This window comes from Erpetoichthys calabaricus, chromosome 10, assembly GCF_900747795.2.
Source record: "Erpetoichthys calabaricus chromosome 10, fErpCal1.3, whole genome shotgun sequence".
NCBI classification, from domain to species: domain Eukaryota; kingdom Metazoa; phylum Chordata; class Cladistia; order Polypteriformes; family Polypteridae; genus Erpetoichthys; species Erpetoichthys calabaricus.
This window is the reverse complement of record NC_041403.2, coordinates 53,466,870-53,494,173: the sequence shown is the minus strand read 5'-3', so window position 1 is coordinate 53,494,173 and position 27,304 is coordinate 53,466,870. Positions and strand designations below refer to the sequence as shown.

General features: G+C 36.2%; 1 protein-coding gene across 1 annotated transcript in view; it reads right to left on the bottom strand.

Moving 5' to 3' along the window:
* The window catches only part of ndc1 (NDC1 transmembrane nucleoporin), a 63,137-nt gene that overhangs the window by 13,608 nt on the left and 22,225 nt on the right, over positions 1-27,304 (bottom strand). The window contains exons 7-14 of the mRNA XM_028811241.2: positions 20,911-20,962; positions 20,682-20,814; positions 13,021-13,113; positions 12,463-12,544; positions 11,749-11,913; positions 6,032-6,310; positions 5,717-5,829; positions 5,300-5,350 (exon numbers count right to left, since the gene is read on the bottom strand). Of these exons, the coding sequence (XP_028667074.1) occupies positions 5,300-5,350; positions 5,717-5,829; positions 6,032-6,310; positions 11,749-11,913; positions 12,463-12,544; positions 13,021-13,113; positions 20,682-20,814; positions 20,911-20,962 (968 nt within the window). The remainder of the gene's footprint in view (positions 1-5,299; positions 5,351-5,716; positions 5,830-6,031; positions 6,311-11,748; positions 11,914-12,462; positions 12,545-13,020; positions 13,114-20,681; positions 20,815-20,910; positions 20,963-27,304) is intronic.

Genomic DNA, 27,304 nt, shown 5'->3' with positions numbered 1-27,304 from the left:
TTGCTGGAAGTTGCACTACTGTATTATTTATTTTATTGTTATTATTTATTTAGTTTAAATATTATGCAGTTTAATGATGGTAAAGTTGTTTAAAAAGTCACTTAACATGTCAGTGGACAGAGATTGTTAACATTAACAGAAAGTATAGTTGGTTTACAAAAAATATTCACTATTTATTCCTTTTCTAAGACATGTTCAGTGCAATACAACTTTTGACAAGCACCTCTGAATATTTTACTAAGTCTAAATGCCTCTTTGGATGGTTGAAAACATGTCAAAATTTTATCATAAGGTGTTTGCAAAATTTGTTCAATAAAAAGGTTCTATATTTTGACTGCAACGATCATGCAATGTGATTTCTTCTCTTCATTAGTGCCACCCCCTTGAAAACTATCACTGTATGGGGCCATGCAAACCTGTATTAATACTTGTGTGTACATTAAAATGGTTTTTTGTACAATGCTCATGACAGTGGAATCGGTTATTCTTAGCCAGTCTTCTACAGTAATTGCAGTGGAAAATGTGGTTAACATCCACTCATGCATGGGAAAAAAATACCATTGAATACCGTAAAACCGGTATAATTTTGAAAAATACCATGATATAGAATTTTGGTCATACCACCCAGCACTAAGTATAAGCTCATATAAGCATGTTTAATGAATAAAACATTTATAAAAATAATATAAACCAACTGCATTCTTAAATAGTAAAAACTGAAATGGCTGAATAGACACAAGGGTTATGATAATGATACTAGTCATGTGGCATCCTGATAGATGAATTAGTTGTGGAAATTTTGTTCTTGGGATATGGAATGACATATCACTGAGAGGGAAGAAATCAAATGTTTATGTGGACAAATTAAAAAGTATTGTCAATATAGTCTGACTAGCTCTTATCCATAGTACTGGCTCCGGGAAGAACTCATCTTGACTGGTGGTGGTCTTTATTCTACGCTGTACCTGCACCAAAATTGAGAAGCCTGAAACATAGCCATTGAGCTCTGCAACACAGAATTAGAGACAGGCTATTCTTAATTTTTTTTTTTTTTTTAAAAAACGCCAAATAAGTATTTGTACTTTTGGACATTTAAAACAGTGGAGATACTATGGTGAAAAGGGTACCAGTTCACGATTCTGTAGTAGCCCTACTGCAAATGTTTGATGCCCTTGCAAGGGATAATGTAACTGCATGAAGGACAGAAATTGTAAGAACTATCTTGCATATTTAAATTTCAAATGTGAATGTTCAAAGTGAAAACTGCCTATAAATATATCAGAACATTTTGCATCATAGGTTAATTATGCACTAATATATACTAATCAGAGGTCATATGTGACCTCATTTGCCTCCAAATTACTAAAAGAACAAATTTATGAGTTTCACAGGGAATGCCAGAGGGATGGAAAGGAGATAACAAGTAGACGTTGAACTTCAAATTTAAGAGGAGCAATGTAGAATCTGCTTTGCCTGCACATCAACTGTTTGTTAAAATGTAAATGATTGCGATAGACTACAACATGTGTTGGACATTGAGAATCCTTTATTGTTCCTCCAAATATGGAAGATGCTGCAAAAGTGTTGTGCACCATTTTCACCACAACATGCTGTTCAGGCTTTGTATTTGCAGAGCAAGACTTATGTTTGCATTTAGTACCATTGGTTAAAAATCACTGAAAGTTTCCACTTCCAGGTTGTGATTTTTATCAACGATTATTAAGGAAAAGTTCAGGCATGGGAAGCCAAGGATTCATTATCTGCTGCTTACATCATTTGAATGCAATCAACTACATGCACAATGTGAAGTAAATCTCATGAAAAGTAACAACCCCCAATCTAGGAGTATCCTTTTGTTAACCAGTAGTTTGCAATGTGCAGCGGAAATGGGTGCAGCTTCCATAGTGGAAATGTTTTAAAAATATCTGATCCTTTTCCCAAAAGAGTATTGGGAATTTGTGTTATTGTATCAATACCAGGCTAAGTAGCAAGACTTAAAACAGGATACAAGTGGAGCCAGCCTCTGGTTTTTCATTTTACAGGTATATCTATCCCTCTACATGTGACAATAATGACAAAATAAACCTATAAATCTATATGCAACAATGTTCAAAAGTTTAGGTAATGAATGAAAGAATGGGATCATGGGATTTGGTGACCTAAACAATATTCCTTTCACTGGGCTGAACAGATTGCTTTCTGCCAGAGACAGAGATCAAAAAGGTAAGTGTGCTTTGCAGAAAAGGCACAAACTCTCCGCTCTCAAGAATAGCCAGGTGTTTCAGTAGTAAGGATGCCACTGACAGCATTTACCACAGGCTGTTATGAAAGAAAGGAAATTCTAATCTACCCTGCATTTGCCTATTACTACAATGACCTTAACATTACTAAAATGATAGGTTTATTAATAGAGAAAAATGTCTATGCACTCTTTCACTGTGTGAAAATACTATTATATATTATACTATATCAACACACAGCACTGTCAGGCATGCAAGTGCAGTCACTTTCATTTAAAATTACAGCATAGGCCTGTAGAAGTTGTCTGCATAATGTAATTAACACTTTTTTTGGGGTAAGGAGTTATTTAAATTTTTGATGGGATCTACCAACCCTATTATATTTATGCAATATACTATTACCTGCTCTTGGGGAGTGTAATACGATTGTAGACCCCTTAACTTAGTCCTGCAATATCACAGAAATGTCCCTTGATTTTTTTTTTGGTATTTGGTACACTGAATTAATCCCAGAGGGGAGGTTGTCTTATCACATGGCCATTGTACAGCACCCCTGGAGCAATTTTCAGGTTAAAGGCCTTGCTCAAGGGCCCAGCAGCGTAGGATCCCTTCTGGCAGTAACGGGATTTGAACAGACAACCTTCCCAATACCAGCATAGGTCCGTAGTCTCTGAGCCACCACTATGCATTTTCATCTTTTCTTTAGTATATTATACTTAATCTGGCTTTGCAGAAAATAATCATCCTGGTAAAGGAAATCCTTGCTAAAGAAACGGTCACTAAATGATATAATTACATTAATAATTATAACACTTACAAAACTACTTAAAAGATATCATAGAAACAGACAATCATACAAAGTAATCAATTAAAATAAATTAATGAAATAAACTGTGGTATGGACAAGTATGATATGCTGTAAGCAGAAGAGGTCCCACCAATGATGCCTGCTGTACTGAGCCAGGATTTCATATATAAATACAGTATCTTGGCTAAGGCACTGCCTGTGTGGAATGTGCACATTGTTCTTTGGTCGGTTCAGCTTTTCTCCTATTACTCTCATTTTTCTCCAATGCACCTCAAAAATATGGAGCAGTTTAAAATTGTGTTTAAGAACACTATTTCATGAAAAATGACCGTTACTAATGTTTATACCAAAATGGTCTAAAACTCAATACTAAAGACACACTTTTGCTCAGTATTGAACACATATTGCGTTTTTGTTGCTTTGCCATTTGTATTGTTGTCTATACATTTTTAATTCCTGATTGTATTATTTGGTAAAACAAAAATGACAAATTTGACAAAGAATGAAAATGAACTGATAACTTCTTTGATACGGGGGGAAAAAAGTAAAAAAAAAATGTATACAAATATGTAACTATTTCACATTAAAATAGTATTTGTGCATGGCTAGATTTTTTCCTATAAATGTTGCTTCAGAATACACCAACTATGCATGATACTAGTAATGTCCACGCAAGCAGCAAGTTATTTGCTGTATACTGTATAGAAAAAATACTCAATATACCTCAAAACTTAATTTGAAGAAAAACTGCTAAAATGCATTGAAATCTTTTATACGAGGTGAGACACAAAAATAACCGGATTGGTAAAATATATATATATATATATATATATATATATATTTATTGATGAATTACAGCATTCTAAACATTGTCACCTTCTATATACTCCCCCTCCTGATCTCTACACTGCTCCATACGTATGTTCCATTGATTGAAACAGTGCTGGAAGTCTTCTTGCTCGAGACTCTTCAACAGGCTTGCTGTTTTTGTCTTCACTTCATTCATTAAAGAAAAATGCTTTCCCTTCAGGTCACTTTTGATTTTTGGAAACAAGTAAAAATCACAGGGAGCTAAATCGGGTGAACAGGGAGGATGATCTAGGACAGAAATGGTTATGTCAGTCAAAAACTGCTTTACAGAAAAAAAGAAAATTCGTGATAAATTTGATGTTGTTTTGCCATTTGATTTTTTCACCTGACATTATTGCGGCAACACATGTAGCTATTGTTGTGCAAATACTGATTGGGCTATTCACAGGATATACCTAGCCGGTCAGCGGTTTGAGAGGGCGTGTAGGAGGGAATATAGTTCTATGATTCATATCCGGCGGACCTCCAGACGGTTTTCCAGGAAAGCCCCAAGCCCAGTCCAGTTATTTTTGTGTCTCACCTCGTATCTTAGCGGCTGCTTTATTATTAGTTTCCTTTTTTCCTGTCTAAACACCTTCGACTTGACTCTCACTGTCTTCTGTGGGTATTACATCTCTTTAGCTTGGATTTATTAAGGTGTTTGTCTTTGTGGCTTGGATTTGTTGTTGGGGATGGGGAAGGTGGATTACACCAAATACATTTACTTGTTGTGATGGGATTTTATGACAGTGATATTCATTTTGTTATTTGAAACTTTATTTTTATTGGTCAAAAATAAAAAAATGATCACAAAGAAGAAAAAAAATATACAGCTAAAATCCAATCTTTCTCCACAGTAATTATATATTTGCAGTTCATTCAGCATAAGTATTATACTTTGATCACTTCAAGATCCATCCATCCATCCATCCATTTTCCAACCCGCTGAATCCGAAAATAGGGTCACGGGGGTCTGCTGGAGCCAATCCCAGCCAACACAGGGCACAAGGCAGGAAACAATCCTGGGCAGGGTGCCAACCCACTGCAGGACACACACAAACACACCCACACACCAAGCACACACTAGGGCCAATTTTAGAATCACCAATCCACCTAACCTGCATGTCTTTGGACTGTGGGAGGAAACCGGAGCGCCCGGAGGAAACCCACGCAGACACGGGGAGAACATGCAAACTCCACGCAGGGAGGACCCGGGAATCGAACCCAGGTCCCCAGATCTTCCAACTGCGAGGCAGCAGCGCTACCCACTGCGCCACCGTGCAGTTTAGTTTAGGAAACTAAAATTGCAATAGTTTAAAAAGACCTTACAAAATTTTGGTTTAGCAACATTTGCAAAATTAATTTCTTTTATTAATTATACAAAGCATTAATATATCCTTACCTTATTAAAGAGATACATGACCAGCACCCGTTTGGCCAAGAAATGTTTGACCTTAAAAAATGTAAAGAAACTGAAATCAACATAAAAATATTGCTGATATTTGATAAATGCCATGAGGTAAAATTAAAATCTATTTTATGTCATTTTGGTGTTTATTAAGATGTAAAAAAAAAATAAAGTTTACACAGTGTATTTATTTCAAACAATTTCACAGATTATGAATTCAAAGTAAACGCATTTGACTTGTTAGGTTTTTGATCTGTTACAAGAATTACATGATATAAACATTGATGCAGAAAATTTGATCATGCTGACTGGCGCCTTACATTCCCCATACATATATAACAGATAAACAAATATAAATTAAACTACTAGAAACATTTTTTAATTTACACACATTATATCACTGTCTCATACCTGGTCAAATCCATTTTGAAGCCACACTGTAAGAAAGTTTGGTTTTTGAGGACCAGGAGATGTGCAAGGCAAAATAGGAATTTCTCTCTGTGATCTACCATTAAGTGGAGAGTCTGAAATAAATGTATAAATACACATAAAATAAAAAGGAAAACCTAAACAGAAGAGTACCGTATTTTTGTGTTCATCATAACGACTGCTGAAATTTAGTCTTACTAGAAACATTTGTAAAAACTGCAGACAAGTGTAAACATCAAAGGAAAAAAGAGAAAAACATTTTGTTTAAAAAAATAAAGTGCATCATTCTGTTTATACCTGTAGATGAGGTCCAAAGCTTTGGTCCTCGCCTTATCAAATGTGGACTCTGCACAGAACCATACCATGGGGAACCTGGATCTATAGAGGCAGTTAGACGTTTCAGTGCAGGTGATCCAAAGGGACTATTTATGTCAGGAGAGAAGGGGGCAGTTAAAGGAGATTTTAGGGAGGACAAAGATGGTTTAAAAACAGAAGTGGACGCTTTGGTTGTATGACTAGAAGTTGTGCTTTGTTCTTGCCAAGGTGGAGAATCTTCTACTGAAGATGGACCTGTAACTAAAGAAACAAGAAAAGATTACAGGTATAATGCACATATGGAGCTGCGGAGTAGCTGCAGTAACCACTGTAAAGCCCAAGTCCAACATTTTAAAAACATTCTAGTTGCTGCCTGTGTGAAGTATGAGTGGTTTCCAGAGATCCACATACATTGTTAGGGTAATTCCATTCCCTTCAACATCCTACATTAGCAACTCTAAAGGAGGACAACATGAGTGTATGTGCCTTCTTATGACTTTTCATTCTTGTCCGAGATTTTTTCTTAAATACCATGCTGCACGCATACATGCTGTATATTCAAATTTATAGTATTGAAAAATGCAAAGAAGCTACACATTTATTGATGCTTGATTAACTCTTTCAAAGGCAACCATAAAAACAACCAAAAGGCTGTATGGGGTTAAAATGAAAGAAATAACTAAATAGAGACTTTGTGAAATGAGTATTAAAAATTTCACAGGATTTTTTCCTCTTGTTACCAGTAGGTTAGTGCTTCTCACACTAAAATTCTTTTTAATAATAATTTTTTACATTTATATAGCGCCCTCCACACAGGGAAGTGAACCCACAATCTCCTTACTGCAATGCAGCAGCACTACCACTGCTCCACCTGTGACTATATGAATGTCTTAATTCTATGACTCTTCTGAAATTCTAGTTGCAAGACCCTATAATCATTCCCTAAAATCATCAAGGAATAAAGGACAGATATAGATAAAAGATGAGGGCAACAGATAAGCACTTTTCTGGAATAAACTGTTCTACATTGGTTCCATATCTTAAATGAATGGTGAACCAGTGGATTGTTAGTTAATTGGTGGAAACTGGTGTTGACTGAGGCACAGGGGAAAACACAGCGAGAAGATTCTGAGCAAGATTTCCATTCCCATGGCTAACCATGCAGGTATGGTTTCACTGTGGTCTGTTTATTTTGGTTATCTTATTGTAAAAATATCTACAACATAGTAAGAGAACTGAAAATTAGGCACTGCCATGCTATCTTCAGTTTATGATCTCTGTTCAGTTACCTTTTTCATGTGTGTTTACATTGTAATGATGTTACAATTTAGTCTAACTTTTTAAAAGGAATTGTTAACATAAAGTATATAGGGATGCTATGAAAAAAGAAATATGAGCTTTGGTAGCATATTCACTTTCAACATGTTAATTTTCCCAGCTAAATTAAGATGGAGGGAGGCTCATCCATTAAAATCTTGTTTAATGTTTTCTCTCACAAAGCAAAAATTATGTTATTCCTGAATTCAAAGGCAGTAAGACCACTGGAAACTGAAAGAAAATATTGGTCATTAACAGATACATTTTGATATTGTTATATTATGGGTAGGACACTTTCTCTGTTCTTTTAATTAAAACGCTAACCAGGATCTTAGCATCATTCAGAAGTGAAACTGATTTACTTGATGCACATTCAATCAAGTTTATTTTCCTTGGAAAGGCTGTAATTGATAGTTGGCATAGTGTTTTAGAATTTTTTTTTTTTGCTAACAATAAATGGGTTAATTTAATAATGAAACTGAAGAATTACTAATTACAGTAGTTTAAATGATAAATACACTTAAATGCTATCAACATTTTACTTGTATGTTGATATTTTCTGAATTGTATCTTATTTACAACAAAATTCCAACACCCAATACAATTAAATACATTTCAGTTTGTACAATCTGTTTTGCTAAATCTTGTTACTGCCTCCTTCAAATATCTGTTCACTGACTGATGAGTTTATATGTTTTCAGTTTTTATAAACTCTTTCTGGATATAATTACTTTCCAAGGTTTAAATTAACAGGAGAATCTAAAGTGGTCATTTATAAGCAAGGTTTGGTATATGCATGATTAAGCCTTATGATAGGTTGCCATTCCGAACTTGTTACACTTCGGTCTTGTGCAGAGAGGTGCCAGAGCCTACACCATAAGCAACAGTGTCAAAGAGCTAAAAAAAAAAAAAAAAAAAAAAAAAAGTAATGAATTACATATTTTGAGGATTTTATAAATTATACATTTTCATGTTTTCTTTTCCTTAACTGGAAAATGTATTGTTCATATATCTAAATTACTTTTGTTTTATATAGTATGTTTTATGGGTGCTGCTGGTCCTTAATTGTTAGATCTATGAATCCATTGTTAAGGTTAGGTCAAAAGCTCCATTCTAAACAAATTCACCTTCCAACCTTTTACTTGGCTGTTCTTCAAAGTCTACACCATGTTTACAGGGTTATATATGGGATGGTTGGGGCAAAATCGGGTGTTGGGCTCAATGATATCTTGTTCCAGTTATAGCATATGCAAGGTTTTCTCATAAGGTGATACAGTCAGTTACCAGTTTAGTTTCTACCTCTTATAATCACTGGATATCAAATAGGAATATGCAGACTTGTAGATATCTAATGAATATTGAAAAAAAATAATTACAAGTACATTTCAGCATTTTTGTTCAATTTACAGCTTCATTCGCCTTTGAAAATCTTTGGGATATAACTACAAACCTAATTTCATTTGTAACACTAGTTTCTATGCCTACAAATCTTACTGTCTATGCTTAAGTGGCATGTATAAACAGTCATTGTCTCTTTAAACCCTTATATAAACCTCACATATCCTCATGTGAAAAAGTATATTGCCAAGGCAATATACTCCTAATGTATTTACGTATGTTTTCTGCAACAGTTTTGTAACTGAAAAAAAAAAAATAAAAAAAGGTTTTTTCAGTCCAATCGGTTTGGTGAACTCAGGATTGGGTCACTGCTTTTTGCAGATGATGTTGCCCTGTTTGCTTCATCAGGCAGTGATCTTCAGCTCTCTCTGGATCGGTTCACAGCAGAGTGTGAAGCGACTGGGATGGGAATCAGCACATCCAAATCCAAGACCATGGTCCTCAGCCGAAAAAGGGTGGAGTGCCCTCTTAGGGTTGGGAGTGAGATCCTGCCCCAAGTGGAGGAGTTCAAGTATCTCGGGGTCTTGTTCATGAGTGAGGGAAGAATGGAGCGTGAGATCGACAGGTGGATCAGTGCAGCGTCCGCAGTGATGTGGGCTCTGCATCGGTCTGTCATGGTGAAAAAGGAGCTGAGCCATAAGACAAAGCTCTCAATTTACCAGTCGGTCTATGTTCCTACCCTCACCTATGGTCATGAGCTATGGGTAGTGACCGAAAGAACGAGATCGCGAATACAAATGGCTGAAATGAGTTTCCTCCACAGGGTGTCTGGGCTTTGGTCTGGGTGAGAAGCTCAGTCACCCGGGAGGGGCTCAGAGTAGAGCCGCTGCTCCTCCGCATCGAGAGGAGTCAGATGAGGTGGCTCGGGCATCTGATTAGGATGCCTCCTGGACACCTACCTGGTGAGGTGTTCTGGGCACGTCCAACTGGGAGGAGGCCCTGGGGAAGACCCAGGACATGCTGGAGGGACTATGTCTCCCGGCTAGCCTGGGAACACCTCGGGATTCCCCCAGAAGAGCTAGAAGAAGTGGCCGGGGAGAGGGAAGTCTGGGCATCTCTGCTCGGGCTGCTGCCCCCGCGACCCGATCTCAGATAAGCGGAAGAGGATGGATGGATGGATTTCTGCAACAGGCCCATACATCAACTGACACAACATCTATATTTTATCTGCCAATCCCTGAAAGCATTATAACATGGGCCTGGTTCCTCTGAATGGGAAAACTTGCAGAGTATTAAGAAAAAGTGCTTTAGAATATCAGCAAGGAATTGTGAGCGGTTTTTTATACTGGGTATTCTAGTTTAAGCAGTCACTATATGCAGCTGTCCAGAACAAAAGCCCAGAAACCATCTGGCTGTCACACAATTGTATAAGCTACGGAATTTGCTGGACCTGAAAAGCTGCATCCAACGTTCTAATAGAAAACACATTATGAATGCCCTAATACACACTCACCAGCCACCTCATTAGGCACGCCTGTTCCAACTGTTTGTTAACGCAAGTAACTAATCAGCCAATCACATGGCAGTAACTGAATGCATGTAGGCATGTAGACCTTGTCAAGAAAACCTGCTGAAGTTAAAATTGAGCATCTGAATGAGGAAGAAGGGTGATTTAAGCGACTTTGAATGTGGCATGGTTGTTGGTGCTTTACAGGCTGGTCTGAGTATTTCAGAAACTGGTGATCTACTGGGGTTTTTCACCTACAGTCATCCCTGGCGTTTACAGAGAATAGTCTGAAAAACTGGAAAATATCCAGTTGGAGGCAGCTCTCTGAGCAAAAATGCCTTGTTGATGCCAGTGGTCAGAAGAGAATGAGCAGATTGGTTTGAACTAATAGAAAGGTAACAGTAACTCAAATAACCACTTGTTACAAAGTAGGTATGCAGAAGAGCATCTTTGAACGCACAACACATTGAATCTTGAAGCAGATGGGCTATAGCAGCAGGAAACACACCAGGTGCCACTCCTGTCAATTAAGAACAGGCAAATGAGGCTACAATTCGCAGGGGCTCACCAAAATTGGACAATAGAAGATTGGAAAAACATTGCCTGGTCTGATGAATCTCGATTTCTGCTGCAACATTTGGATGGCAGGGTCAGAATTTGGTTTCAACAACATGAAAGCATGGATCTATCCTGCCTTGTATAAATGGTTCAAGTCTGGTGGTGGCGGTGTAATAGTGCAGTGAATATTTTCTTGGCACACTTTCGGCCCCTGAGTACCAACGGAGCATCTCTTAAATGCCAGAGCCTACCCGAGTATTGTTGCTACCATGTCCATCCCTTTATGACCACAGAGTACCCGTCTTCTGATGGCTGCTTCCAGCATGATAACGCGCCATATCACTAAGCTCCAAACATCTCAAACTGGTTTTCTGGACATGATAATGAGTTCAGCTCTACTCAAATGGCCTCCACAGTCACCTGATCTCAATCCAACAGAGCACCTTTGGGATGTGGTGGAACGGGAGATTTGCATCATGGATGTGCACTGCAGATGAGAAATCTGCAACAACTGCGTGATGCTATCATGTCAATATGGACCAAAATCCCTGAGGAATGTTTCCAGCACCTTCTTGAATTTATGCCGCAAAGAATTACATCAGTTCTGAAGGCAAAAGGGGGTCTAACCCGTTACTAGCAAGGTGTACCTAATTAAAGTGGTAATTGGTAAATATACCTCACAAAATAAATTGGGGTCAAATAAGACAGATAAGATTACATCAAGAATATGTTTATGAAAAGCACATATAACATTTTCTTAAAACATTACTAATTTCCTTCAATTTCAGTTTCATTCACGGAAAGTAAAACAGTAACAGTGTCTTAGTCAGAATAATTATTGGTGAAAAAATCATAAGACACAAAGAATGAATGTCCATCCGTATTCACACAAAAATTACCTGAAAAGAATAAAGTAACGGAAAATGTAGCTGTACATACTGTATTTAACTTTAGAATCCTGCTATGCTAGAAGCAATACCTGAGCTCCCAGACAGGGATGATCGGTTGTCACCGTCAACAGGCTGCTGTTTCACCCGTCCATTGGATGCAATTGCCTCCTGGTAAGCAATCAATTTGTGGGTAAGATCATTCAAGAGAGATAAACATTCTCCAGAGAGAGTAGACCAGTTGTGTGGATGACCACCTAAACCATAAAAAAAGTTAAATATCTCCCACTATTAAACTGTATATCAGACACTAAAATTACATACCTGCATACATAATGCAAGGAAGCTTTAAATACATTCTATTTCCACCATAGGTAAAATAATACATACATGAATCATGGAAGTCTTCAGCCCTTTTAACAGATTCTCTAAAGCTATTTTAAGTGGACAGTAAGTCAGTAAAGTAAAAAGTTATCAGCGCACCACACTGCAATAACTATTATTAAACATGTGAAAACTGTTAAAAGTAATAAAACACATTAACTATCCTGTAATTTCCAAATTATCAAGCCCAGTACATTTCAGTTATTCAAGGTTATACAGTATATTATTAAAATAAGCCCTTACCTTTAATCTGCATAATTTTCCTGATTATGAATATTAATTGTATTTTACCATTACAAAGTTACAAGGACCATTATTAGCAAAGAGGCAGGTGTTCTAAATTATTATGTCTGTGCTAAAAGCAGTTAAATAATGCCACTTGACAATTTCTTAAAACATTTAAAAATTTAAATTTTACATACCAGGCTGACTTAGACTGAAGACCTCATGTCTCCTAGAGGCAGCATGTTGTGACAACAAAGCAAAGTCCTGCAAAGCTAAATACTAGGGAGAAAAACAATACACAGATGAAAATACAATATTTATACATTTTGTTTCCTATAATGGCTAATTTTGTCACATGAGCAACTAAGTAACCATTTGGTTGAGCCTAATGGTTACAACAACTGCGTAATGAATAATCATTTATCTTCTAAACTCTTTTTCCATTACTAACTCAAGACAGAAATAATGTGGGGTACAAGACAAGGACATAATCAGGATGTGACAGCATTTCTTCTCAGGCACATTCACACTCAATATACTAGGCCGCAACAGGCAGCTGGAAAAATAAATAAAAGAAATTAACCTAACATGTAAATCTCAGGTATAAGAAGAAAACCAGGATACCATAATGAGAAATTAAAAAAAAAAAAACATTTACACAGAAACCAGCCTAGGGCTGAAATGTAGATCCCATGAAATTAGAGGCAAGAACACCAAGAAGGTGATATTATGTTGTCACAAAAAATAATATGTACCTTTAAAACAGGTGGCTGCTTGCTGTTCAACACTTTGGGGAGACACTCATTAACCTTTTCTGAAAATGCAGTTTGCACTGGAAAACAAACTACCTAAAAAGACATGCAAATTACTATAGACAGTGTTATTTACTTTCCAAAACATTGATATCAACAGTATAAACTGCAGTGTGCATGTAACTTGCAACAATTTCCCTAAAATGCCTTCACATAAGTCATAACCCAAGTGGGATGGTTATTAAATTAGTGCACATGCTGCAATGCATACATTTGCATTATTGTTATTTCTGGGGAAAAAAAAAAAATTTCCCCAAATGATGCAAAACATGGAATAAACATGTTTAGTTTAGTTTACTGAAATACAGTAACTATGCACAAATACATATCCAAATTATTTTATGAGGAGAACTCTCTTATTTGAAATATGGTGGCAAAACAAAATCTTCACAAAGGACAATTAATGTAGACTTCGTGTGTTTGGTTTTTGTAACATACTAGCACAAATGGTTTCTCTCAGAATAACCTTTCTGCAGTGTTCATTAGAACACAACGTTTATATGGATGCAGCATTCATTTCCCTTTATCAACTTTTGATTATAAAAACTAAGTAAAAATTACCAGTTTTTTGACAATACTTTAAACAATTCATAATCCATTACTATTTTACAGATGATAAAATTTATATTGAAAAATAAACATTGAGAGAATAACAGCTACAGACATACTCACTTTACATTGTTTTGGGAGCATACAATGTGTCTGCTTGTCAAGTGTTCACACAACACCATCCAGCAAAGTAAACACTGAAGAACAGTGACCACAAATAACAGGGTCTTCTGGTTTTAAGGCAAGTTTTTACAATATTCTTTTCCCGAATTAAAAAAAAATGAGCTTTGGGATTCCATACATCTTACAATTATGGTGTTAAAATTTATTTTAATGCAATTGAGAGAGGTAAAGCCAGAAAACAGTGGTAGAGACACCCAAGGATAGCCATAGAAGGAATTGTAAAGGTACAAGCAAGGCAAGAGATATCAAATATGTAATATTTTTTAAATGTATTCTATTACCTTTCTTTGACAGGTAACATAGCTAGTAAATAATAGGCCTTTATTTATTTTAACTTAAAACAAATATTAAATTAGCTGCATTTATTCTATCTATGGGTTCTTAAATTTTACATCCCTATATTAGTCTCGCTGGAGGCATACGTGTAAGATATACATCTGGAGACAACCATGATTGAATTTTGCTTAAAACTGGGTGGGAACAATTAAATGGCCCACTGAGTGTCAGATTTCTAAACTAAACCAATGTCTCACGAAGGCAGCACTCAAAGTATGGGGGATGATTTTGAACTGCAAAGATCAGAGGTGCTCCTGTTAACCTGGCCCAACAGACATCAAGCTTCTGTTTACAATGAGCCGTCTACAGTCGAAAAGTCTCTCTCCCCCTCCACCAAAATATATATCTATACTAATAAAAGGCAAAGCCCTCACTCACTCATCACTAATTCTCCAACTTCTCGTGTAGGTGGAAGGCTGAAATTTGGCAGGCTCATTCCTTACAGCTTACTTACAAAAGTTAGGCAGGTTTCATTTCGAAATTCAAAGCGTAACGGTCATAACTGGAACCTCTTTTTTGTCCATATACTGTAATGGTCTGCAGCTCGCTGGCCATGGGAGGCGGAGTTGCGTATCGCATCATCACGCCTCCCACGTAATCACGTGAACTGACTGTGAACGCAGTACGTAGAAAACAAGGAAGAGCACCAAAGAGCACTGAGACAGGCTGTGTAAAGGCAGCTTCACAAAAAAAAACAGATCCTTAACAAATTGTTATTGGTATATTTTCCCTCAATTTAAAAAGGTTTTCTTTTCTTCTTAATTAAAATTTAAAAGCAATACTTCACCGCTGCGAAGCCCAGGAATTTGGCTATATGCAGTGAGTGTGTACGTCTGATGAGCCCAGAATTAGGGCGAAATACGTGTTGCGTACTCTTTGCATTATTTGACAGTAAACTATTTTCAACCATTCTATGATCTGCTTCTCACAACTGAAGGCACCGTGGCTGATGTTAGCTGACTTGCTGGCCAACCATAAGCGTTACCTGGTAGGTAACCACCCATACAATCAGATTGTGATTCAGACTACGAATGCCGTGAATGTAATTACCCGATCTATATGCGGTCAAAAAAACGAACCACACGCCATGGCGCAATGTTAGGGGCTTTGCCTCTAGCGCTGACTTCCGAGGTTCGATTCCCGTAAGGGAGTGCAGTGAGTGTGTACGCCTGATGAGCCAAGAATTAGGGCGAAACACGTGTCACGTACTCTTTGCATTATTTGACAGTAAACTATTTTCAACCATTCTATGATCTGCTTCTCACAACTGAAGGCACCGTGGCTGATGTTAGCTGACTTGCTGGCCAACCATAAGCGTTACCTGGTAGGTAACCACCCATACAATCAGATTGTGATTCAGACTACGAATGTCGTGAATGTAATTACCCCGATCTACATGCTGTCAAATAAACGAACCACACGCCATGGCGCAATGTTAGGGGCTTCGCCTCTAGCGCTGACATCCGAGGTTCGATTCCCGTAAGGGAGTGCAGTGAGTGTGTACGCCTGATGAGCCAAGAATTAGGGCGAAATACGTGTCACGTACTCTTTGCATTATTTGACAGTAAACTATTTTCAACCATTCTATGATCTGCTTCTCACAACTGAAGGGACCGTGGCTGATGTTAGCTGACTTGCTGGCCAACCATAAGCGTTACCTGGTAGGTAACCACCCATACAACACCATTCTATGATCTGCTTCTCACAACTGAAGGCACCGTGGCTGATGTTAGCTGACTTGCTGGCCAACCATAAGCGTTACCTGGTAGGTGACCACCCATACAATCAGATTGTGATTCAGACTATGAATGCCGTGAAAATATATAATTTATATATGTGCATATATATATATATATATATATATATATATTAGATATATATATGGATGTGTAAATTTGTATATGTATATATATGTATATGTGGATGTATATATGTATATTTAGATAGGGTACATATCTACATATACACATAAGTTCTTGTCTATAAGCCGGACTCATGTATTAGCCGGAGACCAAAAATCATACGAATTTTTAAAATAAAATCGTATCATAGATAAGCCGGACTCATGGATAAGCCGAACGTACTATAACCTATAACTAATAGAAGGGAGGGAGGTCAGTGGTCTCACTCGCGCCCATTTAATTTCTTTAAGGGGGGAGAGAGTGTGAGATATTGGCGTCTCTCTCACTCCCCGCATGGCGCGGTTGGAGCGGCCGGAGCGCGTTCTTTCTGCTCTGGGCGTCGCCGAGTCAACACGAGCGCGTAGCGGTCATTTAAATTGTGATTTTATATGTAAGCATATTTAAATATATATCGCGGATTTCTGCGGACAATGGGTCTTTTAATTTCTGGTACATGCTTCCTCAGTTGGTTTGCCCAGTTGATTTCATACAAGGGACGCTATTGGCAGATGGCTGAGAAGCTACCCGGCTTACTTTTCTGTCTCTCTTGCGCTGACTATCTGTGATCCTGACGTATGGGGATTGAGCAGGGGGGCTGTTTGCACACCTAGACGATACGGACGCTCGTCTAAAAATGCTGAAAGATTATCTTCACGTTGCTATCTTTTGTAAAGCTGATTCCTGAAAAGACATGCTGCACAGTGCTTCGCATACTTAAAAGCTCGAAGGGCACGTATTGATTTTTGACTGAAAAACAAACTCTCCCTCTCTCTCTCTTTGTCTGCTCCTGACGGAGGGGGTGTGAGCTGCCGCCTTCAACAGCTTTGTGCCGCGGTGCTTCGCATACTTAAAAGCCAAACAGACATATTGATTTGTTTGCTTCACTCCTTTGAAGAGGAAGATATGTTTGCATTCTTTTAATTGTGAGACGGAACTGTCATCTCTGTCTTGTCATGGAGCACAGTTTAAACTTTTGAAAAAGAGACAAATGTTTGTTTGCAGTGTTTGAATAACGTTCCTGTCTCTCTACAACCTCCTGTGTTTCTGCGCAAATCTGTGACCCAAGCATGACAATATAAAAATAACCATATAAACATATGGTTTCTACTTCGCGGATATTCTTATTTCGCGGGTGGCTCTGGAACGCAACCCCCACGATGGATGTATAAGCCGGACTTATGTATAAGCCGATATTCTATTTTTTCATTTTCACAACTTTTTTCCTTAGATAAGCCGCGGCTTATAGACAAGAACTTAGGGTATATATATGTATATGTATATACATGTTTACATAACCTCTTTAACACACTACTTCTCCGCTGCGAAGCGCAGGTATTTTGCTAGTATATTATATATACACACACACATATAAATGTTAGCTGTGTGTGCAGTGTGCACAGAGAACATTGCACGTTTTAAAAATAAACAACCTGATTCAAGGTAAAAACCTTTCTGTCTCATCAGATTATACATTGGCATTTAACAGCATCAATGGACGAATGGTAAAAATGAAAGATACGCGGTTGTAGGTGTAGTGTATGCTGTTAGTGTAGGAGTCAATGTAAGCTTGAAAGAATTGGTAGCTATATTCATGAAAATATGAACTGTAAAGTATGCATTTGAAGTAAACAGTAAATTACACTTTCAAAAAAGGCTGCTGTTAATAGCTGATAAACTGCCAGATGCAGATTTCAGTATTCAAAACACAACGAATCAACAAATCAACACCACCAGTAGATGCACAGACGAGACTGCACAATATTCGCCTTCTGACTGCATGTCTAAACAAATAATTTTAAAATTACTGTCTAACTGCAAATATAAACATGCTATGACAAAATAGCTACAACGTTTTAAAATGTTGTACATCCATAGAGCACAATGCTTATCTAAACTGATGTTATGTTATATATAGTGATGCAATTGTTAAAATGACAGAAATATACCCTAGCAGACCACTGTTTAGTATATTTTGCTTAATCCCTCATATCCCGGCAGCAACTTAAAAATGCACGGACTAAAGAAATTAGGGGTGAGTGTTATAAGAAGAAACCCTGTGGGTATAGGCTTTGCAACACTGGATCTGGCCACTGTTTACACAATTCTTAACAGGTTGTTCCCAGGTGTGTATTCTCATTTGAGAATCACATCTGGCCCCATGAGACTAGTCCAATAAAGGAAAACGGAAAGACTGTTGAAGCTGTCAGAGTTCTACCTGGAACTTCATCGAAATGATAAACAAAAATGGGGTACAATGCAAACTTTCCTGGGTAAAGCTTTCATTTCATAAGTCAACTACATCTATGCATAGGCAATTGAAATCAAAGAAATTCCCTCTCCTTCCACATATCAATAATCAACAGCTAGCCTTGACATCTGACAACATCCTTGCAACAGCAGCACTTAACTTAAAACACTTCTTCTTCAATAAAGTTAAGAGGAAACATGTCCAATGCAATTATGTTTGGGTTAAGTATTCATGGGTGATACAGCAAAAAAAAAAAAAAAAAAAAAGCATTCCTGCTTTCCCATGCCATGAGAGGTGGTAGGACTAATTCAAAACAGTGTTCACCCACAACAAATGTGGATTTATACACCCTGAGCTCTTGTGTACAACATGAAATGTAGGCTAGTTTGCACAAATAGTTATTAACATGCTATTAGCATAAATAACAAAGGCTTTTGTAGCCATTAGTGCAGCTATGTTAGGTATGTTCAATTAACAATTATTACTGTAAAAAGTGTTACTTCCTTAAAATTGTAAAAGTCCATTAACATGTATGCATAAATAATTAAATGCCATAGCTATGAGGCTCATTAGATTTTTCAGATTACACCATGAAAACACAATCATTTTGTCCAATTTTACCTACCTGTACTAGCCACTACACCATAGTGCAGTCAGTGATTAGAATCATTTACTTTCCAGCCAATAATGTTAGTTGTTTTTTGGTTTTAAAACATAAATATTCTTAGTAAAATATACTTAATTTCTAGTTTGTTTTTTTTATTTTTGCTCAGAAATTCATACTACGGTCCTACTTATATTTAGCCTTAGAAAGGTTTTGCATGCTGAACTCTGCAACCTGAAATATCTCAAAATAAGTGCATAACAAAGAAAGAACGAGAATGTCTCTTTGTCCACCCAGCATTACAGAGGTTCAGAAATGCATATGGAAAAAAACAGGTTCACAATCTCCCAAAAAAATATCGAACAGCTACTTAAAAAAAAAAAAAAAAAAAAAAAAAAAAAAGAGAGAGAGAGAACAGGCCATCATTAATTTTTCCTGAAAAATAATAAATTATAGTAAACTTATATGCCAAAATACACTAACAATTTTATACTACTAATTAAATAAATACACTTGGTGATATGTGATGTTATGTTTAGAGTAAGTTTAATGGCCATAATGTTGGAGATGCATTATAAAAAAAAACAGATTACAGAATAGCTAAGTTGTTATCTATAGTAATACTAACATCCACATGACTGGTTAGCCATGGTTACTATTTTCATATTCTGAAACTGAAAAGAATTTGATCAATATTTCTACTCTTCAGCCAGTGGCAGGGGTAGAATTCAACCCCGATGACCTCAAAAATTTAAGATGTTATTTATTTAAGATTTCCCCATATTAACATGTTATTCTCTGCCTAATTACAAAGTCTTTCAGTTGTGCAATGTATTATTCAAAACTGTACTCTGTATTAACCTATAATTAGCATTACATTCTGGTGGTGTACTATATCAAGGTGGACAGTAAGAGAGATTAATCACTGACTTTGAAGAAAGCTGTGATGAATCATGGCTGTCAATAGGACTGAGCAAGGTGTGACGTGCGTTACTTGAGCCTCTTCTCCTACTGTAGCTTTACAGTTATCATGACCTGTGTGAAATTCTGCTTCAACAGGTCCACCTGCAATATGACTGGCCAGATCAAATTGCTATAATTTTACATTTCATTGCCGGTTTAGGAGGTATCATGTGTTCTGTACTATAGTAGCTCTGTTTTGTTTTTATTTTAATGAGAATAAACATTAAAAAAAGCAATAAATAAAAATGTACTTTGTCCATTATATGATCAGATTACACAAAACATTTAAATAGAGAATATGATATGGCTTTTACTAGTAAACAGCCATAACATTTTAAAAAATAGTTAAATAATGAGCCTACCAACTTACTGTACCTGTTAATCCACTAAAACATTTTAACGCTAGATTAATAAGGACTTGCTTCCTCTGTATGCATTAACACTATGACATTTAATAAAATAAACTCAGTTAAACTAGTTTTAAGTTTAAGGAAAAGTAAAAACAATTTTTAAATATAAACAAGAGGTACCGGTAATAAACTACTTTCAAGAAAGCAATATTATTTATAGGTATCTATTTGAACAACATTTAGGGTATATTTTGACTTTTTATTTTCTTTTTAAAATTATTTCTTTATTATTTAGTAAAGCTAAATCTTCTTTTAGAAATCCTTAAATAAAAGAAGTATTTCTTGTAAATTATGTCCCATATCTACTTATATGACTATGAATAATCAACAATTCATAAAAACAGAGACAGGAGCATAAACAAACTGTTAAATTTGTCCTTTTTCCTGAAAAAAGATTTAACTGCACAAACCTCAGTAATGTATATTTTGAACAGCAGCCATGTTGTGTACCAGATCATCAAAAGAAAAGTGCCACTTAACCACAAATGGTAAATAAGTGAAAAGTCAAGAAGTCCTGCCAAACTGTCCAATGAGAGAGCAGAACTAAAAAAAAAAGCATAACATAAAAGTTTATAGTATATTATTTAATAACCCTGTTTTAAGACATAAATCAATATTTAAAAATAAATGCTTACCAACCTGTCTCTCTTAAGGTTCATTGCTGTACAAAACCAAGCTCTTGGAATATAGCCTGAGAATAAAAGAAGTAAATCATAATGATATAGTTTTTATTTAGTTAAAACTATTTTCCATCATTATAGCATGTAGAATTAACACTAAAAAGAAATCTCAAAATACATTAACAAATGGTATTTTCAGATATCCCAAACACATTTGAAGATATCAAGATATCTTAAAATGACATGCTTGTCAACATTTTGAGACATCCTGAAATAAGCTCCTGTTCCTTTTAAGATATCTTAAATGCATTGAGACATCATGCTCCCTTTACACATTTTGAGAGATCTTAAACCAAATTCTAGATTTCACAGTGACTTCCCGCATAAATCCCTATCTTTTACATCAGACTGTCTTTTTACGATTTACTGAGATGATTTTTAGACATCTAGAATTGCACAGCAAGCTATTTTAAGATTCTGAAAATATATTTTAAGATATCTCAAAATACAAAAGGAAGCTAATTTAAGATATCTTTCAAGAAGGTTTTAAATATATTGAAATGCATTTTAAATAGGGCTGCTGTTTAAATTTAAAAAATTAATCATGATTAATCTCACAATTAACATTTCTAATGAAAATTAACTGCACATTAAATTGCAATTTACTGTATTTCTTTCAAGCATATTAATTTTACTATTAAGCAGAAATAACTCAGCGATTAATTTCTAATGCAAACCACTTTTAATTACTACTTGCCTATGAATGTTACATTATTCCAGTTAATTTACTGAACAATTTTGTTTAACAGAAACACCACACAATGACCACCAAATATACCCCCATACTCCTCAGGGGTTTCTATAATGTTTGAGAAAACCAATATGAATGATTTGAACTGCTATGTTGCGAAAGAACATACCAAAAACACCAACCATTATACAAACAAATAATACTGAAACTAAATTAATATAAACTGAAACATAAAATCATGGATCAACTTTTGTGCACAATCAGCACTCTTATATCTCAGGTTGGGCTTAACTGCATGATGCACAAAAGCTCCACAGCTGTGACCTAGAGAGAAGGAGTCATTAATTTCATTTATAATGTGTATAGATTAGGCTTTTAAATAGCAAGGACAGACTGAAAAAAATTTCTAAATATATATCTGTAGGGTTATTTATTTTGAGATTTTATAATGCACATTTTTATAGTGTGTATCATTTATGAATTATAAGAATAAATCTAACTATCTTAATCTTAAGCCCAAATGGATGGAAATATTAGCAAAATTAATTTGCACTGATTGCCTAGTTTTACTGGTTTCAGTACAACATAGGCTTCAGCAGCTTAATATACAATTAATTAAACAAAAAGCTTGACCATAAGCATATTCTTCACCAGTAACAGGGATAACAAACTGACATTCTGTCTCCCACTCAGACCTAAACCTAGAAAGTCTCTTGCACGATTGGATTAGGATTAGCAGACATCACTACAGTAATGTTTACAATGAGTGTATTGCCTTGTTCCGACATGATTCAACTTTTTTTTTTTTTTTTTTTTTTTTTTTAAACTATCCTGCATTCACAAATTGACAATGGCAAGGACAACACTAACGTACAATCTCAACCATCGCGCAAAACTTGCCTGTCTGAAATACATTCACTCTGCTTGTAGAACTGATTTTAATTATTTTCATGTAATTCTCTGCATTTTGAAAAGCTACTGTATATATGAAAGTATTTGTAAGAAATATAAGAATCACAGAAATTTTTAATGTGTTAACAATGATTAATAAGGAGCTCTTCTTTCATATACTGTATATTAAATAACAATAATAATATATTTTATTTATTCGTAGGCACCCTTCTAAACACTCAAGGACACCGAACAATAGATAAAACACACCTTATAAACAAAACTAAAAATACACAAATTAAAATCAGATAGAGCAATTATAATCAAAGAGAAAAAGCAGTTTTAAACAGATGAGTTTTAAGTTTAGATTTGAAAAGTGAGAATGAATCAATATTTCGGATGGTAATGAGTTCCAAAGCTGGTGGTACGACGAACGAAGAGGACAGTCAAGTGGGTGGAGGAAGAGGTTCTAAGGGTGCAGGAGGGAACAACACATTGGAGGAGGTCTGACAGATATGGAGGAGCAAGGTTGTGTATAGCCTTAAATGTTAACAGGAGAATTTTGAAGTCAATGTGGAACTTAACTGGAAGCCAGTGAAACTGGTGCAAGACAGGAGTGATATGGTAAATAGAGGGGTTCTACTAATGATGCGGGCAGCTGAATTCTGGACCAGTTGAAACTTAAAGAGATTTGCAACAAAGACCAAAGAAAAGGGAACTGCAAAAATACAGAGAGGTGACAAGGTTATGAACAAGGATAGTAGTTGTGTGAGGAGTGAGGGAGGGGCAAATACGATTAATGTTACGCAGGTGGAAATATGCAGACCAGGACATGTTATTGATGTGGGACTGAAAATATAGAGTACTATCAAGGATTACACCCAGACTTTTAACCTGTGAAGAAGGGGAAACAGAGGAATTATCAATAACCAATGAAAAATTATCAGTTTTGGATAATGTTGATTTAGTACGAATGAGGAGAACCTCAGTTTTGTCACTATTTAAGAAAATTTGAAGAAACTCAGGATTTAATTTCTGCTATGCAGTTAATAAGCAAGGAGGCTGGAAAGGAAAAAGTAGGTTTGTTAGTGAAGTAAAACTGGGTGTCAACGGCTTAACAGTGGAAATTAATGTTACATTTACAAAAGATATTGCCGAGGGAAAGGAGGTAAATAATGATGAGCAGGGGCCCCAGGACAGAGCCCTGGAGCACACCTGAACTAACAGCAGTGGGTTGAAATGTAAAAGTTTTCAGATGAATGAACGGAGTGCAGCCTAAAATATAGGATCTGAACCAATCTAGTGGAGTGTGGGTAATGCCAATTGAAGATAATCTGCTGAGAAGAGTGGCGTGACAAATAGTGTCAAAGGCTGCACTCAGATCAAGAAGGATGAGAAAAGTGATTAAACCAGAATCAGCTGCCATAAGGAGGTTGTTACTAATTTTGATAAGTGATGTTTCTGTACTATGGAGGTGGTGAAAACCAGACTGAAACTGTTCATACAGATTATTTTTGAGAATGAAGTTGAATAGCCACTATTTTTTCAAGAATTTTGGCAATAAAGGGTAGATTAGAAATAGGGCGAAAATTACTGAAATTAGTTAGACCAGCACCAGGTTTTTTCAGTATTGGGGTTATTGAAGCAGTTTTAAAAGATGAAGAATAGTTTCAGTGGTGAGAGAAGAGTGAATTATAGCAGAAATAAGAGGAACCAAAGAAAGGAGGCAGACTTTAACCAGAACTGTGGGAAGGGGATCCAGTTGACAGGTGCATGGCTTAAACTTTGACGAGATCTGAGATTTCTGAGAAAGTAGGAAGCTGGAAAGAGGAAATGAGTGAGTAGGTGAATGAAATTCAAATGATGTACTGGAGGAATCCGTACCAAGAGACTGGTGTATCCTCTGGATTTTTTCATTAAAAAAGGACATAAGGGAATTGCAAAAATCAGTTGAATAAAGGTGAGAAGGTAGAGAATCCGGGGGCTGTGTGATATTAAGCAATTAAGAAAACAATGACTTGGTGTTACCTGTATTGGAAGAAATTATGCAAGTATAATAATTAGATTTGGTTTCAGCAATACAATCCCTGTAATATAATATATGGTTTTATACATCTCTTAGTGAACAAGGAGTCCAGTTTTTTCATACAACCGTTCAAGTTGCCGGCCTTTGGCTTTCAAAAGCCGAAGTTAAGGTGTGAACCAGGGAGCAGAACATGAGAAAGAAACATCTAGTTTTTAATGGAGCGAGACAGTTAAGAATACCATAGAGTCCAGTGTTATAGTGTGAGACTAGCTCTTCAGAAATGGATAAATTATGAATGTCCATAAGGGAATCAATACTACAGGGGAGAGAATACAAGTTCATATTCTTAATATTAAGGAAAGACATGAGACAAGGAAGCTTAGTAATGGAAAGAGCAAGTTTAAAACTGAATGAAAGAAGAAAATGATCAGTTATGGGGAGTTCATTTGCAGTACAAGCAAAGGTGGTAACTCCAGAGCAGGAGATCAAATCCAAGATATGTCCTTTAGAATGAGTGAAAACATCAGTATACTGCTAGAATCCAAAACTCTCAAGGCAGGATGTAAAGTCTCTAGTAACAGGGTCATTGGCATTATCCATATGTATATTAAAGTTCCCCAGAAGTACTATGTTTGATGAAACAGATAGGTGTGTAAGGAAAACAGCAAAGTCATTCAAAAAGTCATTATTTGATTTAGGGGGGCCGTAAACTGTTGCAATAATAGTAGGGATAGGTCCAGTCAATTGACACACAATAGATTCAAAACAGCTGAAGGCAGGAACAGACAACACCAGGACTTTCCACTTCTCACGATACATTATCGCGAGACCTCCTTCCCGGCCAGAGCCACGGGGTTGACAAATGTAACAAACCCCGGGGGAGTGGATTCGTTAAGTTGGGAAAAGTCATGAGGTTGTTGCCACGTCTCGGTTAGACAGAAAAAGTCAAACTTACGATCAGTGAGGAGATCCTGGATGAAATGCCCCTTGCTCATAAGCAAGCAGATGTTCAACAAACTGAAGTTGACAATGGCGCTATCACATTTGGCAATGGCGTTAGCCGATCAAGCTAGGCTGGCTAACACACTGTGGTCAGCAACCCTGCCTATGTTACGTGGAGGACTTCGCAAGTTGGACCAGATGGAATCTATTATTTTCGAGGTGTCAACCTGGAGACTCCGGCGGGACCCACAGTGAAAGTATCTCAGATAGGGGAGGAATATGATGTCCGGATAGAGATACAGTGCAGTCAGCAGAGGCTTAGACAGGTGGAAGCGCAGTCGGAGGAGCTCAGCAGCCGAGTACTGAAGCAGGCCCATCGCAGGTTGGATAATGAGCGACAGGAGGGGCCAAAAAAACACGAACCAAATAAATATCCTACCGGTCCACATTGTAGGCGAGAACGCAGACAACTCAGACGTCCGGAGAAAAGAAGTTTCAAAACAGGGTTAGGCTGAAAATAGTCCAGGCACAGCAGCACTGAAGCATCAACAAAATCACCAGTCGAGCTATAAATAACTAAAAAAATGACACTCTAAGAATAAGTCTGCCCAAATGAAAACAGTTGCTCTCTTCATTAGATCATAAACTAATCATTAAAAAAAAAAAAAGTTAAAAAGTTACCGGCGAGCAGCGGTGACCAGTCCCAACAGTATTTTCTCAACCGGAAATGACATTTGTGGAATTTAGAGAATTTGGGAGAAAATTACAAAATTTCTGAATACATTAACTATTTGAATAACCTCTTCTTATACCACCAATATAAGTATGTTCACTTTTGTGAACGTTTTTAGGTATCTCAAATTAATTTCCTGATATCTAGTCTAACTGAGATACATTACAATGTATTTCAGGATAGCTAAAATGTTATTTCTGGGAATCTTAAATGTATTTAAAAGAATTATCAAAATTACTTCCTAATTGTTAAAATTTACAATCCTTTCAATCAAACTTCCTGTCTATTTCATGATATTTGGGGTGTAACACCTTGAAGTTCACACCAAGTTACTTTCTAATATCCAAAAATGCACTGGAGGTATCTAAAAATGGACAGGAAGTTATTGAGATATCTGGAAATGATTTTAAAATGTTGTCAATTACATTTCAGATATCTGAAAATTATATTCAGATATATTCAAATAGCATACTGGCTTTTTAAAGCTTTCACGACATCTAAAAGGTGAACTGCATTTTAAGATATCTGAAATTCATTTTAAGGTATCTCAACAATGTTTATTTGGATTACAATACATCAATGGAAACGGTATATTAAAATATAAATTCTAAGCCAATAATAAATTAAAATGCATTTTGCAACCTTGTCCATTAATTAATATTTACTTTACAAAAGCATGCATTTATGCAAGACGTATTACTTAAACACTTAAAATATATGCTTTACACCAAAAACAATGTGTTATTTTTTTCATAATACCTTATACAAACAGTATATTTTTCCAAAGAGAATATCAAATAATTAGGTCGTATGAACTTTAATGTATAAAGGCAATGCAAAATGGGTTTTATTTTCAAATATGGTTAGGATCGAAGATAACTAATTAGGTGTCAGAAAGTAAACAAAAATCAAAAACTGAAACACTATGAAGATGTTTCACAGTGTCCACCAAATGTAGAATGTATAATGGTTATGGAAATCTTAATCAAAAATTATGTTAAGCACATTAACTGGAGAGATGGTGAAGCCATGACATAAGTAATAGTAATGAATTGGTAGATGTACCCTGT